This window comes from Sceloporus occidentalis, unplaced genomic scaffold (assembly GCF_023333645.1).
Source record: "Sceloporus occidentalis isolate IW3139 unplaced genomic scaffold, rSceOcc1.0.p SCAF_139, whole genome shotgun sequence".
NCBI classification, from domain to species: domain Eukaryota; kingdom Metazoa; phylum Chordata; class Lepidosauria; order Squamata; family Phrynosomatidae; genus Sceloporus; species Sceloporus occidentalis.
Genome location: NW_028317119.1, coordinates 2,223,845 through 2,239,919, shown reverse-complemented (window position 1 = coordinate 2,239,919; position 16,075 = coordinate 2,223,845). Strand labels below are relative to the sequence as shown.

At 38.6% G+C, this 16,075-nt stretch overlaps 1 protein-coding gene across 1 annotated transcript in view; it reads left to right on the top strand.

The window, feature by feature from the left end:
• Positions 1 to 796: 796 nt before the first annotated feature.
• Positions 797 to 16,075, top strand: part of LOC149281114 (protein bassoon-like) — a 119,026-nt gene continuing 103,747 nt past the window's right edge. Inside the window, exons 1-2 of the mRNA XM_089499783.1 lie at positions 797 to 840; positions 2,667 to 3,069. Coding sequence (XP_089355909.1) covers positions 797 to 840; positions 2,667 to 3,069 — 447 coding nt within the window. The remainder of the gene's footprint in view (positions 841 to 2,666; positions 3,070 to 16,075) is intronic.

Here is a 16,075-nt window from a genome sequence, read left to right as displayed (position 1 = left end):
TGATTGCTGATAATAAACTCTATGTAGGCAAGAGAATTTTGAGTCTTTAGGAAGAAATGCATGAGTGTATGTGTATGTGTAACTCTATTGTACCTATTGCACCAATAGGTGATAGTGGACATGACATTGCAGAAAAGACAGAGTCTGTGCTGTTTGAAATATATTAATGTATAGTATTTACTATTTTTGTGATATAAGTTTAGTTTATTACATATTACGCAGTATAATTTCTGCCACCACATCAATTTTGTGTAAAGACAATTTTTAAGGAGAATTGTTACTAGGGATAGGCAAAGTGTCCTTATAGAACATCATTAAGTTGTTCACCACCGACCCCAATAAATGTCCACCATGAGCAATGTTGGTACCTACCCCTGATTTTTACTTTAGTTATCCTGATAAACCCTAGCTTTTAATGGGGGGGGGGGTAGACATTTTAATTGCATAATACATATATATAGCAGAGCCTGGAGTTTCTTTTAATCAGGAACACGTGTTTCTTAATTTAAATAGTAAGTATAGTGGTAGATTTGAAGGGCTTGGTTGACTGTTTTTATTAAAATGGTAGTTCTAAATTTGGCAATGCTTCACCTTCCAAGCATATCTAAGGCTTTCATTAAATGTTTATGGCTAGTACAGCTGTAATAGACCTTTGTCACCTTGTGCTATATACTCTAAATCACCTGAGGCGTTCATTTCAGATGGGGGGTGCAACCTGCCACATGAGCATACATAAGGCTTTGAAGCCTCTATAGTCAGCCGCGCCTGGGCTTTCTGACAAGTTTTCCCAAAAATCATGCAAGGGACAGATGGAAAAGAAACACATAAGTCAAGGTCAAGGTAAGTTTGGAGAACAACAGCACAGACCTGAGGGATAAAAACAGGGCAAAGAGACTGAGCCCAGAACCATACATTGATAATGGTTTCTATTGGTTGTTATCCCTTGCATCATGCATTGACCTTAGAGTTTGTTGACATTTATCTACTAAGTATAATTTTTTCGCAGTTATAGAATGATATTTTCTTTTACATTTTTGTCTCACATATCGGATTCTTTATTTGTGTGAGGTGGCATATCTTGTTACAGAGGAGATCACAATTCATGTATATAACCAGACATGAGACACGTACTTAAGTACATTTCACACTGAATGCAATAGTTAGTGAAAGGATTAATGCAGATGTGATGTTCCTTTGCCTGTTTTGGTTAACATTAGAAATAAGCTTTCTTTTACAAGAGCCATGTTTTACCTAACATGGATGCCATTACCTGGGATTAAGAATATATGTGAATATATGTATATATATATATATATATATATATATATATATATATATATATATATCCAGCCCTCCCAGTAAAAGATTTCTACAATTAATGGAACAAATCAACCAAGCGGAATACTTGCCAGATAACCATACAATACAGTTATGTGCGCTTGTAACATGAATGTCGTGAGATAACAGAAAACCAAATATTCATTGAATTTCCCCTCTGTCCTTTGGTTTGGAAACAATATGTTCCCTTGTTATCGTAAAAGAACGTGCCCTAATAGCCTTTTTCTGGAATTATTTTTACATTAGTCTAGTGAAAGAAGACAGATCGCAGCAGCTCTTTGTTCTGCGCCTACAGCACAGAATCCAACAGCCTAATCTTGCATTCTACATTGATTTTAAACACATATACCTCTAAAAAGACATAAAAGGGGAATCTGATTTGTTAGGTTGTGGAATCACTGTGCCTTTGAGATTTTTGTTTAAATAGCAAAATGAAAGCAGACATTAAACACTCAGTCTCAGGATGGACAGATTTTCAGTGTCAGACAGTCTACACTTATATCCACCATTTTCTGCACTTATTTGAAACATTGATTTCCTTTGCATTCTGGATTACAGAGGATTAAAACATGTGGTGCCTCACCATGTATAATTAATGTGATACAGAGGACTGTAGGATAACAGTTTGAGGATCTTATTACCAGTTGATTTTCGTATTTTGTGCATATATTCAAGATATCGTTCCCTGATTACACGGCTTTTTTTCTATTGGCTTTAATGTCAAATAATTACAGAATATCTAAAAACACCGGAAGGACATTTTTAAATGTTACTTAATTTTCCTTATAGTGGTAAGAATAAATCTGCCAAGCATGAAAAATCACCTAAAAAAAACCTGATGTGAGATTTTCAGTGTGATAGTTTGAACATGATTAAGGGGACAGTGTCCTAATCACCCCTAACAATTATTAATGCACTTAGGGTATATAGTACTTTACTGTTCATGTTTTACTTTTTATGTAACATAAAAGTTAGGACACTTGCAATTTTAGAAACTTGCAGCCACAGAGCTCTGAAGAGTCTGCATGGGATTCCCGTGCTATTTGTCCCATAATTTCAGCTAATCACTGTTGACAGAGGTTAATGTGCATTTGTGTGAAAGTGATTGTGCACATACAGTTTGATGTCATGTGAGGTGGCAGGCATTTGAATGTTACTTTTCACAGACTGTAGATGTAAACGTATGTGTGAGTGAACATGTTACATGCATGTAGGTGTGCTTGTGTGTGGCTGCTTGTCTTTCTATGATCGGTGAATGTGCATTTCTGCCTGCATGTCTTTATAAAGACAGTCATATAAATTACCAACATTATTTTTTTTTCTTACAGTGCTCCTGGAAGGCTGGAAAATTCTGGACGTTTGGCTGGACAAAGTTCAGCCCCACAGTCTTTTAGACAGACTGCCTCAAGTACTGAAAGCACAAAGGAGACAAAAAGCCATGTCCCTTCATCCCTCCAGCAATCAGACTCCCCTCGGAGGACACTTCAAGTTGAAAGCAAAGGTCAAAGAGCAGGAAGGTCTCCTTCAGCATCTCCAGACAGAGGCACCACTCCCACTTCTCCGTATTCAGTTCCACAAATTGCTCCTCTTCCCAGCAGTACACTTTGTCCTATATGCAACACTTCAGACCTTACCTCCTCTCCTAACCAGCCAAACTTTAACACTTGTACACAGTGTCACAATGAAGTGTGCAACCAGTGTGGCTTCAACCCTAATCCTCATCTGACCGAGGTAACCCCAATTACAATCCCAATCTTAATTCTTGCTAGTTACATGATGTAAAATACTATGTTTAAGTAAAATACATTGGAATTAATGAAAATCAGCGATGAAAGTACGCTCTACAACTGAGTAATCATTGTTTACTCTAAGAGAAAATGCCATCATGTTACTTTTTATTGGTCATCACCCATTTCCAGTATAAATAATTCTAGATGCATGAAGTCATTTCAGAGTATGTCTGCCAATAAATTGATTTATCGATCTTTGCAAGCAAGAGCATTTCCATCATTAACTGTAAAGGTTATACATTCAGTGATGCGGCCACTCTTTACCAACTCTCCAGTGTGCATAGTTTTACTGATTGACTAGTGACTTTTAAGAAAGCATAGGGCTTATTATTATATAGGACTTCCCACGTTATTCGTTCAAAGCTAAATTCACTAGCAGAGGTCTTAAGTTTGGAAAATGAACTTCAGGGAGATTTGTAGAAGGTCGAGGGAGGAGCACCCAGAGGTCAGAGACTGACTTTCTCACATTCTCTTTCACTCTTACTCATGCTCTCTCACAGTCTTACTCTCTCTCACAATTTCTCACTCTCATTTACATGCTTCCTCATGCTATCGTGCTCCATCCCAATGTCTTCCTACATTCTCCACTGCTTCCTTGTCCCTGTCTTCTTTCTCCACAGCTCCACTTCTTAACCTGTCTCTTTTATGTTCTTCTGTCTTCTTCTCCCTGGTATCAGCTCATTGATAACAATGAGATAGAGAAATTATACAGTCTACTCAAGAATGATAAATTAAGGTGACACCTCAGTCTAGTGTATTCATATATTTCCTTGGGAAGTGGTGCTTTTCTCAAGGTAAATTCTACTTGAATATTTGAAATGCTAGTATTGCCTGCTGAGTGTATTTTCCGATAGACTAGTTTTGCTGCTGTTATACTGTCCTGCACCATTAACATTTCATCAGCAGGATGCAGTTAAATGAAGTCTGACAAAGAACAAAATAACTGTATGTGAATCTGCCTTGTTGTATGAAGTGCTTTTGTTGGCATAGTTGAGTTTGTTCTCTGGTATCAAGACTAACTTGAGGGTAATAAAGCATTTACATTTCATATAATTGTGGCAAGCAATGATATTTAAGTCCCAAGTGTTTTTCTACTATTATGGTTAATAGTTAATGTGTGTCTTTTTACAGATAAAGCCTAGGACTATGTTGGAAGGAAATTGCATAAATGGAGTGTGGGTACTTGATGGGGAGGAACAAATTGTGATCTGTCAGAATAACAATACCATGTTCTGTTGTGGGATAAATTTAAGCTACACTAAGATTAATAAGAAAATGTTTTTACATTATTAACTTGCATGTTATTCTTTACCCCATAAGTACCAAAGACTGTGCAACAATTGCTGTACAGTGGACTGAGCGGTCCTGCAAGAATCTATTGTGAGATGCCACCCTGTGCCATTATTGTTTGTTACTAGTGAAGGCATTGCATGAAGTTGTCTACCTACATAAACCATTTACAGACTTTCCCAGCAATGTTGCAAGTCGATAGTAGTGTCATTTTATTAACAACTTGTAACATTAACTGGATTTTCTCGTATTGCTGTCATTAGATGAAAGCATTGCTTTCAACAGATACTGGCAGGCTTTAAAATCTCAGCCTCTCATCATTATGCTACTCCTGTGCTTTCTATTTTCTATTCATTTAATTTGTCTGTTGAAAGCAGATGATATTTTAAAAAATCCGAGGCACACATTCAGACATTAATGGTTGCTATATTATATAGCAGTATAACTTAAAATGAAGACTAAATATTCTGTGTCTGCCATTAGAATTGTGCCCACCTATCAATCTATTTATATAGATCTGTATTGATATGTGTATAGGTGTATTTAAATATACGGAGATCATAAGGCAATGTGTAAGGGCAAAATAGTATTTGTTTCAGGCTTTTGTTTTTGATCGTTATCATTTCTTCTAGAGGATTTTAATGTTCTCCACAGTGGAAATGCTGTATCCATACAAATGAGGACATTTGCATAACGGTTGCTTCACGCCTACTTATGTAACATATTTGCTTCAGATGGAAAGGACTTGTCATTTAATTGGTATACATCCAATCTGAAGGAAATTGAAATAACAGATTGTGGAGTGGAAGATGTACTTGCCTATTATCATAAGGTATAATATCGATCACAAAATGAGGTGATTTCAGTGATATTTTAAGTATTAGCTGCAGGTCAGTGCTAGCATAACATTTTACAGTTTTTGTTCATTAGCATGATTAGGAGGAATTGTTCCCAACATCACTTTCCAGTATCTACATGTTTACTGGGGAATGATTAACTGTTAAGAGCAAAGGCTGATGATTTTGTTTTATTATTCCTCAAAGAACACAGTCCATCATTCCACTTATAATGGTGTAGCATTGCGTGGATGTTCCCACATATACAAAAACTTGTGACAAAGGAAGCAAAATTAGCCTGTTCTAACTTCCCCTTTAATGCAAACAATTAAGTAATATTAATTAGTAAATTATATTGAAAACATAGATATCAGGGCTCGACAAACCCCAGGTGCCAGTTTTTTGCAGGGGTGTCATCATGAATCTACCACCCTATACTTTCCTGCGGTGGCGTAGTGTAGCAGGTGCTCCTAGCGGGATCTCGTAATGCACGTCACCTGCCTCACTGCACCCTTACAGGAAAGCATAGGGTGCCGAATTCACAATTCCTTCATTCTTTGTTGCATACTTTCTACAAGGAGCTGGAAACATTCCTAAATGATGTTGGTCCATATGGACATGATGGCATCACGCAGTTGCTGCAGATTTGTGGGCTGCACAATTGTAGCCTCAGTTTCCTGTTTTTAGCTGACAGGAGTAGCAACCAGTGTGTAGCCCACCTGCTGCTGTAGCCCACCTGCTTCAAGGTTCGACGTGTTGTGCATTCAGAGATGATATTCTGCATACCTTCTTTGTAACAAGTGGTTATTTGAGTTACTGTTGCCTTTCTGCCATCTCGAACCAGTCTGCACATTCTCCTCTGACCTCTAACATTAACAAGACATGTTTACCCACACAACTACCGCTCACGGACTATTTTCTGTAAACCCTAGAGATGGTTGCGCGTGAAAATCGCAGTAGATCAGCAGTTTATGAAATACCCAGACCAGTCCATCTGGCACCAACACCCATGCCACGTTCAAAGTCACTTAAATCCCCTTTCTTCCAGATTCTCATGCTCGGCTTGAACTTCAGCAAGTTGTCTTGACCACACCTACATGCCTAAATGCAGCGTGTGGAGTGTCAGAGTCAGTGTGTATATGTATAGTGTTGGAGTCAGTATTTCTACTGTATTGTAGTGCCAGATTCAGTGTGTATGTGTCTATAGTGTTACAGTGGTGCTAGCCTGTATGGTGTTGTTTATGTTACACTATGGCATTAGCATGAATGTGAATGTTAGCATATAGTGTTATAGGGTGTGTATAATTGTATGGTGTTAGCATGCCTGTACATGAGCGTAGAATGTTAGCATGTGTGTTACTGTAAGATGTTAGTGTTTGCGAGCATAAGATATTAGCATGTCTATTACTGTATGGCGTTAGAGTGTGTAATTGTATCTTAGGGTATGGCAAGGCTCCACAAACCTTGGGTGCCAGGAAAATAAAAACCTCACTGGGGAAGAAAAAAGTTGTCTCCTAGATCCAAACCAAGTTTGTCAACCCCTGATATATCTTGCATTAAACATTTTGTTGAAATTGGTGTCTTTTATTGAGCAAAAAAGATGTAAAGCTACATTAACTTACTTGATCTTGTGGAAGAAGAGACCTCTGAGATCCAGAAAGCTTATCTACCTTAATATCTTTTTCTATGTTGGCTCAATAAAAAGGTGTCAACCTCAACTAAGGGCTTATTGTCTCTTGGGCTAATACAGCTATATCCAGTTCTATGAAAAAATGCATATATTGCATATATCAAACCTTAATTAAATTATAACTTGCACAATGGCAAAATATACTGTAGGCATTTACAATATGACTGATTTCGAGAACATGTCCCAAGATAAAGAAAATTTATTTTTGTAAACACAAGCTCATAAAAATGTTACAGTTTGACTCATTTTCAAAATTAATAATAATAATAATAACATGCAAAAATACTAATAGGAACCATTATTATCTATGTAATAATAATGAATACACAATAGTAAAATATGTTTTTCTATTCCGTATTTTAATTATACCCTGTATATTATTAATTTAAACATACAAATTATGTGTCGTATACACTCTGAGAGACCACAATTAGACCAGCAGCTGATGAATTTTGTTTGTGCTACTTCAGTAATAGAACAAGTGAAATACAATACTTCTATAAAGGGAAAGTTAAGTGAGCCTGATCTCCTAGCCATTCAGGCAGTATATGGCAGTCCTGACTAATACAATGCCTTTCAGTTGTGACCTTATTCAAGCAGGGCAAAACACCATGATGCTTGATTTCAATTACATTTGCTTTCTACGACAGTGCTCCTACGCCAGAAGAAACCCAAATAATCTAATGGAGATCTCAGTAGAAAATAGAATCTTTGTCCAGCAAGCTAATTGTTCTTGCGTAGCATTTAGAAAAAAGGATTGTGATTTCAAGGAGAATGGGGAATTATCTTAACAAAAAGATGTAAGGCTGGAATCACAACAGGTGATAAAGATAGCACTTAGATTCTTATTAATGGGGTAACTCACAGCCTTCCAACAGTATCTTCTCTTTGTATTTTAAGTGTGTAGATTTTCCCCAAAACAGCATATGGTAATCCCAAAGAGCAAGTGAGGGGGTCACTAAAATGATTTGTTCTTCTGAGCAAAGTGACACATACAAACAATTGCATATTTTTGATGACCAGTTTTTACAGGAAGCAATCCTGTCAAATTTGTGATTGCCCTTCTACAAAGAAAGTTTTTTTTTCAGAAATATATTTTGATGATAAATATGTAAATTGCAAATGTTTTCGTGCCTAAAGCCTGGAGGCAGTTGAAGATGGTAATTTAAATTTACGTAAAACAATTATGAAACACCTACTAGCTTTTTTCCTGCTAATGCTTAAAGCGAATTGAGTCATAGTCTTTTACTCTACACACGTCACTCTAAATCAGCAGCAGCACCATAGAAATAACTTTAAAGTACCAAATTTAGTCATTGCTCACTGTTTGATCAACAGGAAAGCTCTGATTATTGCGACAAGAAAGTTGATTGCTTGACATGCTTTGGTATGCTGTAGGTTACACAAACTCTATAATAAACTAGGGAAAATACACTTTGCACAAAAGAATGAATGCCATCCAGTTGCCACCCTTTTTCAGGCTCCAGTGTCTTTTGCTACGTCTTTTTGCATACTTGTCATTGGTCCCAGCATCTTCACTCGCAATCTGCCTCCAACTTAATGTGTGCGACCCAATTTAAGTCCCGTACTGCCTATCTCTACCCTTGAATATTCCCATTTGATTGGATTTCGCATGGCACCTTACTCTTTCCAGTTAGGGCAATCTTTAACACTTTGTAAAAGGGTCACACAGCAGATTTCCATGGACCCACTCAACAACTATCAGCATTGTGTGCCCACTTGTTGCCAAGCACTGGTATTTGACAGGTCCCATAGCCTTCATCAGGCGATGCACAGACCAAAACAGAGGAATTAATAATGTTAAGGTCTTCACTCCACCTTGATTGCACTACCAGGGGCTGCGGAGCAAGTGTGAGTAGGCTGAGGGCGAGGTCCATTAGGTCTCAAAATGATTAAAGATGGCCCTGTCTTAGTGCATGTACCAGAGACCCAGCAACCATAAGCTCACACACTAATGCTTGAGGGAATGTTAATTACAGGTGAAGACCTTCATTGTTGTGACCTTGCATTGGTTCTACACAGTCTATTATGTCTTTCATAATAAAGCATTGCAAATGACAAATGTGTTCACATGTATAGTGATGACCTGAAAAAAACAATGAAATAACCTGATTGATATAAATATGTAAATTATATTGTCAGATCTAAATTTGAACTCTTGTAGCTTATCAGTTTCACTAGTTGACAGTGAATAAAGCCCTCTGTCCAGGGGAGGGCTGGCAGCCTAAGGCCTGGGGGGCAAGTCTAGTCAAGTGGCCCGTTGCGCCACCGAATCAGCCCACTATACATGCCCATCTTTTCCTGATTTTCTAACGCATATTGATGTAATGTGATGGGACTGGGAGTAAAAAAAATTATGTTTAATACATTAAAAAACAGCTAATCTTTGTAACAAAATAAAATTTAAATATGGCATTTCCTTGGGCCCCTTCCTGTAATTATCCCCAGAGTCCCTTTGTCCCTCATTCACTAAGCCACACCTCTGTTTTACTTACTCCTGGTAGTTCAGGTATAGATCAAATAAACAACACATGTAAACAGCACGTGCATGTATAGATCAACTGAATAAGAAATACAAACTCTGTATTTGCAGGTATACATAAATAATGTATGCAAACATAGCATAGCAGAATAACACACAAACCCAGCTTTGCAGGTACAGATCAACTGGAAATCACATAACAACTAAGCATTAAAGGAATAGCAAAAAACCCTTAAATTACAGGCATAGATCATAGGATGCACACCCCCAAAGCCAGCCCTGGTGTCCACACTGCCCACATAGAACCCGACCAGCGCCAAGATAACATTAACAAATTACAGTCCAGAGTGAGCCAATTTTATCCCCAAACAGCCCAGGGTGAGCCAATTTTGTCCCCAAACAGCCTGCCCTGACACCAGTACAAGCTCTGCAACACTGACACCCAAACAAACACATTAGTACAAGCTCTGCAACACCGACACCCAGACACACACACCAGGACAGGCTCTGCCACACCGACACCCAGACACACACACCAGGACAGGCTCTGACACACTGACACCCAAACACACACACACACCATGACAGGCCCTGCCACACAGACAGCCAAACACACAGACACCAGGACAGGCTCTGCCACATCAACATCCAAACACACACCAGGACAGGCTCTGCCACACCGACGCCCAAACACACACACACACACACACACACACACACACACCCCAGGACAGGCTCTGCCACACAGACAGCCAAACACACAGACACCAGGACAGGCTCTGCCACACCGATATCCAAATACACACACACCAGGACAGGCTCTGCGATACTCACACCCACATCCAAAATGCTTTCCACACTGGTTTGTTATTTGTTTGTTTTTCCCCCTTGTGTATTGATGCCCAGCCAGCCCCCCACTTTGGTTTTAATGTATTTCCCCCAACACCCTTGTGTATTGCCCCATGTGGATTTGTGCCCCCAGCCAGACCCCTTTGTACATTATGCCCCTTGTGTATTGCCCCATGTGGATTTGTGCCAACAGCCAGCCCCCTTTGTACATTATGCCCCAACAGCCTTGTGTATTGATTTATGTGATGTCCCCAGCCAGCCCCCTCACTTGTGTATTGATGCCCCCCTTTGCAGTGTTAATGACTGACCCATGTAATTTGAACCCAGCCCCCCACCCCCCCACCTTTGTGTATTGATTTATGTGGTGCCCCAACCACCCTTTTGTGTACTTATACCCCCTAGCCACCCCATTTTGCATTTAATTGTTGTCCCAATGCAGCCCCCCCCTTGAATATGGCTCCCCTTCCGCCTATTACCCCAACTATTTTTTTTTTTTAATTGGCAGAAATGATATGGTTAGTGCCCAAATTAAGTATCCTTACTTTTTTCATTAGCTGCAGCAGCAAAAGTGTATTTTTTAAATTTTTTTAATACTTACGTTTTTGCCGCATCCTTCACTGCTGCTGTGCTCCAACGTGCTCTTCTAGCTGTCACGAGGAGCGGTTCCGTGTGACTCCGCCCCCTTGAGCGGCCCATCACATTGACGATGTGACGTGCCGCTCAAGGGGGCGGAGTCACACAGGACACTCGGCGGCACTGTGCAGGCACGCTGGCCGCTTAATGATTTTAAAGCGGCCGCTTAATGATTAACCATTGCAGCCGATGTGGCTGTGACTCTTAAAGCGGCCGTAAGACACGCTGGCCGCTTTAAGAGTCACAGCCACATCGGCTGCAATGGCATTTCGGTGTGCCGCCCAGTTCGGACGGCCTACTGCGGATGCTGCGGGCGTTAAAGACGGCCCTGGTGTGGCTGGATCAGCCGCTTAAATGGGGCGGCCGCGTGGCCGTTTAATGTAGATTCAGGGCGGCCTGGGGGGCAATTGCCCCCCGGCCCAGCCCGCCCCTGCCTCTGTCTAATTATTGTCAGGCTAGTGGTAGTTAAGCACAATAAAACAATGTCAGGGTAGCACTCAATATACTCTGCTAAATGATTAGTTTGATCAGGGATAACATACTTGTGAAACACTAGCATATTGGTTAAAACAAATTTAATAAATTATTACAAACTGATGTATCCATCATAAAACGTGTTTGGACATCCACATCACTCTTTATTGCAGTCAATAAGAGAATAGCGTTGTTTTCCTTTTGCATTCAAGATGTAAAACATTCGTCGCAAGAACTCAGCAGAGAAGGTACGAAGACATTGAGAAAAAATGAGAAAGAACATCAATGAGAGTGTGAATATACTGTACCATAATGGATGTGGCTGTGGTTTTGGTGAGGAGGGGTAGCATTTCCTACTTGGACCCAGGTAGCACCATTTCTTGGCCCAGCCCTGATTAAAACACTATTTTTTAGCATTGATAAAGTGCTTCTCATAGGAAAATGTTTCAAACGGACAGCAGTCGATCAATGCAAATGCACCTGAGCTGCAACACTATCCTGTTTTTGTGTTCAGTGGGAATCATAGGCCACTTGGAGATATCTTCTTATTGACCTAAGTTGCTGTAAAATCAATTGAGGCCTTTCCTGTTGCAACACAGAGATCCATTGCAGCTCCCAAGCTACACACCACAAGGTGGGTGTTAAAGCAAAATAGGCAGGCAGTCCGTCAAAGCGCTGCCTCTCACGGCTCTGAACTTCTTGTCTTCAGAGACCCCAACAAAGGTGCCATTGTCTAGACATCTGAGATAATGGAGAGTATCATGTTTTCCTTAGTTAGGTGATAGACTAGGCTTTGGACATGGGTGTGGTGTAATCTGGGATATAGTGTTGCTCATACCATATTAACTTTTTATTCACTAGAGTATGTTGCTCTTAAAAGAGACATTGTTCACATTACTTTCTGGTAAATTAGATCACTTGAGAGTTACACATTGTGATAACAATCTGTAACCTAAATTTTCACTTTTTTACAAAAATGTACAAATCAGTAATGTAATAAAATGTAAAACTAATAATATATATGTATTTATTAATAATAGGTGCATGTATGGTTGTTTTAACTGTAAGGCCTGGATGACCACTCTCTATGATCAGGGCCGGACTGGGACTGAAAGGCAGCCCTGGAGACCAGCCCCATAGTTTATCTTGCGGTCGAGCGCTTTTACCCACACGCACCCCTTATACATACCCGAGTCACACTATTTGCCATACAAATAACTATAAACATTCTTTTAATCACATTATTTGTATTAAAATGCCAGAAAGCCCTAATAAATGAAATACATTAGACATAGTGGAATCAAAACATTTGCTACTGCAAACATTTTTAGATGAAAAGGTTCCATTTTATTCAGCGGAACAAAACAGTGATCACATTATTCTTCACGATATTCTTGTAAAAAACTTTTATTTCTTAATTAATTAAAAAAAGCTGTGATTGAGAAAAATATTTGTTTTTGTTTTTATTTCCTTTTATTTGCCACTCTGCCCCCAGAAATGCCTTATACCCTCCTATATGCCACTCTGCCCCATGATATGCCTTTTAACCCCCTATATGCCACTCTGCCTCATGATATGCCTTTTAACCCCCTATATGCCACTCTGCCTCCAGAAATGCCTTATACCACTATATGGCAGGGGCATATCATGGGACATAGTGGCATACAGGGGGTTAAAAGGCTTTTCTGTCTCTAGAAATGCCCTTCAACCCCCTATATGCCACTCTGCCTCCAGAAATGCATTTTAACACCCTGTCATAATGATCAGTTCACTTCTGATGGCTGTGCAGCAAAGTCCCTTTGTTTTACTATGTTTAACACTGCAGAGCAGCAGCATATACATAATGCTCCTACATAATGCAAAGATAAATTTGCCACCAAAACTTGTTGTGAAAAAAACAACAGTGACACAGAAGAAAAGGAGAAAACACACTGAAAAAGCAATTGACACATATGCACCAGGAGGCAAATATGTACACGCAAGACAACAGTGGGTGGGTTATATATAATCAAGATCAGAGGAATCCATCCTGATCTCCCATTGTTCAGATCCCTCATGGTCTTTTGGTGACCTTGTAACCAATACATTACACACAAGTAATACAAGTATTGCATTACAAAAAAAGAACAAAAATGAATTAGAAGTATAAGTACGGTATATTGTGCATACATGTTAATTAAGAGGAGCAACATCTTATTTTTAAAATGTGTGCTATTATGATATCAGTTTATCAGCCAGTACATTTATAAAAACACAGAAATTATTATGTAGTACAGTAAGAAAACACAGCCAAGCACATATAAAGTCTTTCTTGTTATCCCATGCTGTGCAGAGGTCATTGTTTTTGCTGTGTGATTCTGCTAACTCTGTGATGTTCTCAGACCTTAAATGACTTGGAATATCAGATCGGTGTTTTTCTAGTGAATTAGATGTGTCCTATGATCATAAGCTTTTTGGGATTGTTTTCTCTTACTTTGATTGCACATTTTTGCCTAATGGAGTCTTTGAAAGAGGTAACGGAGCACCATTAGAACACTGTGATACTGTGATGTGTCTGATTTTTTATTTCTGTAACGCAGCTTTTACTATAGAGCATAATGTGTAATTTGGTGTAATGAGAAGAAATAAAATGGTCCATATTTGCATGTAGATGAAGATGCCTGTGGGGGTTTAGTACCTATTTAGAGATGTACTGCCATATAAGATTTAGCCTGTAGGTTTTTCTGAATCTGCTTATCAGCTGTTTGTTCTGTATACGGTAGGATTTGTTTCTTTAAGTGCCCAATATCCTTACAGAACTTGCATAAGGGAAATCTGCCCTGTCTTTTACTTGGCTGTATTATATATCAACACAATGGGTTGAATGCATGTTTTACTATCTTGAAGATGTTGCACCTAAAACATCATTCAGAAAAATTAACCAGGGTACTTTACACATGTATGGATGTTGGGTTGGTTTCTAAGACATTTTATTTGACATTATAGCCTATGAAGAAGGAAAAAAACAAATCAACATATGTGTAAACTTTCTAAATGAGTTGACCCCGAAACTCTTAAATTATTATTCCATGAATAGCCCATCATGAAAATTCAAGGAGTGACCTGGCAAATGTGTTAATGTAATGTCTCTAATGCCAGTCCACATGGAAACCTTGACTTGTCATTATTAAAGATATGCTTAGTTGAATCACTTGCATTAAAGCAGGTATATCATTCTGGTAGCAAAATCACCAGGGAGCCTTACATATGATCAGATCAACGTACAATATGAAGACGTTCCAGAATGTGTGACACTGAGGATCTGTCCCTTTTACCCTGAAAGTTCCAAAGTCTGTAGTTCATAAACATAAGACAAATATGGAAAATGTAGAAATCTTAACCACCAGCAGAGATAAGTGTCACCTACTGTAAGTCATTCTATTGTATAAACAGTATATTTCTGTGGGTATAGTTAAAAGAAATACCAGCAGCTGCAATTCTATTACCAAAAAGTAAAATATGATTACACTAATACAAAGACTGCTTGATCAGGGCCATTTAATAATTTTCAGAATATGGGTAATGTGACCTTGAAGTCTCTCTGAGAAGTAAATTATCGTATGAAAGATGTAGTCTAAAATCTGAAGTTTTTAACAATATTGTACCGTTTTCTGTTTTAATATGGTTCTAGTTTTAAGATAATAAAGTACAGTACAATAAGGCAGCTGGTATTTGTCATGTAGTTCTATGACTCCTTATCATACTGCCTTGTGGAGAACAATAGAATACCTCAGTGTTAATCAACCAGCTGGACATTATGACTAATAAAAGTCTATAGAGGAAAAAATTAAGCAGGACCTCGTTAGAATTACCATAAAGAAACAGCTCACTATGGTGCAGGGAAAGTCACCCTATATATTACATGACTAACAGCAATGGCAATTTGCAATGTTTTTCTACCAGAGGACCTGGACATTTTGTTAGGATACATGGCATAATGGAAGTCTGTTGGGTTAATATGGCAATATGATTTTTTCCTATTGAGTATGTGGCAAGTTTTCAGAAAACATTTTATACAATCAATCTCAGCTGTCTTTGCATCATCATTGTATATCAATAGTAACCTAACTTGTCCTTTTCCTATTTATCATATGATAATAAGAGTAATTAGAAAGAGCATTGCTCCTTTTTTTTGACAATGCTAATGTGGTAGCTTCTTTTTTTTTGCTTCACCAAAATTTACTGAATCTATGTGGCACTAAGCATTACTATTTTTTCCAACTTTTTGCTCTTCTTGCAGTGAGGTCCTATGTGCGCAGTGGTGATTATCCTATAAACTGTATTATATGTCAATATTTGTACAGGCTTTACGTGTCATGGGGATTATAGTAATCAAAAGCTTGCCGTTTTCATGCAGCCTCTTTAATTAAGTTAATTCGACAGTAGTGTGTCACAGAGAATTCCTCTCTAGGGGCAAATATTTCATTTATTAACACTTATTCAAAATGCTGCATTCTGTTGCATTTGCATCCTGGAACACTAATTTTTAAAACCCAAATGAGCATTCACCAGGGTTTAGATGCAGCCTAGGTGCAGTTTAAATAAATACAAGGAGGCTTATGAACATGTTTTTAACAAAAATAACATTGCGTTTGTCCCTTTTCATTTCAATTATAAAACGCCTTAAAGTAGT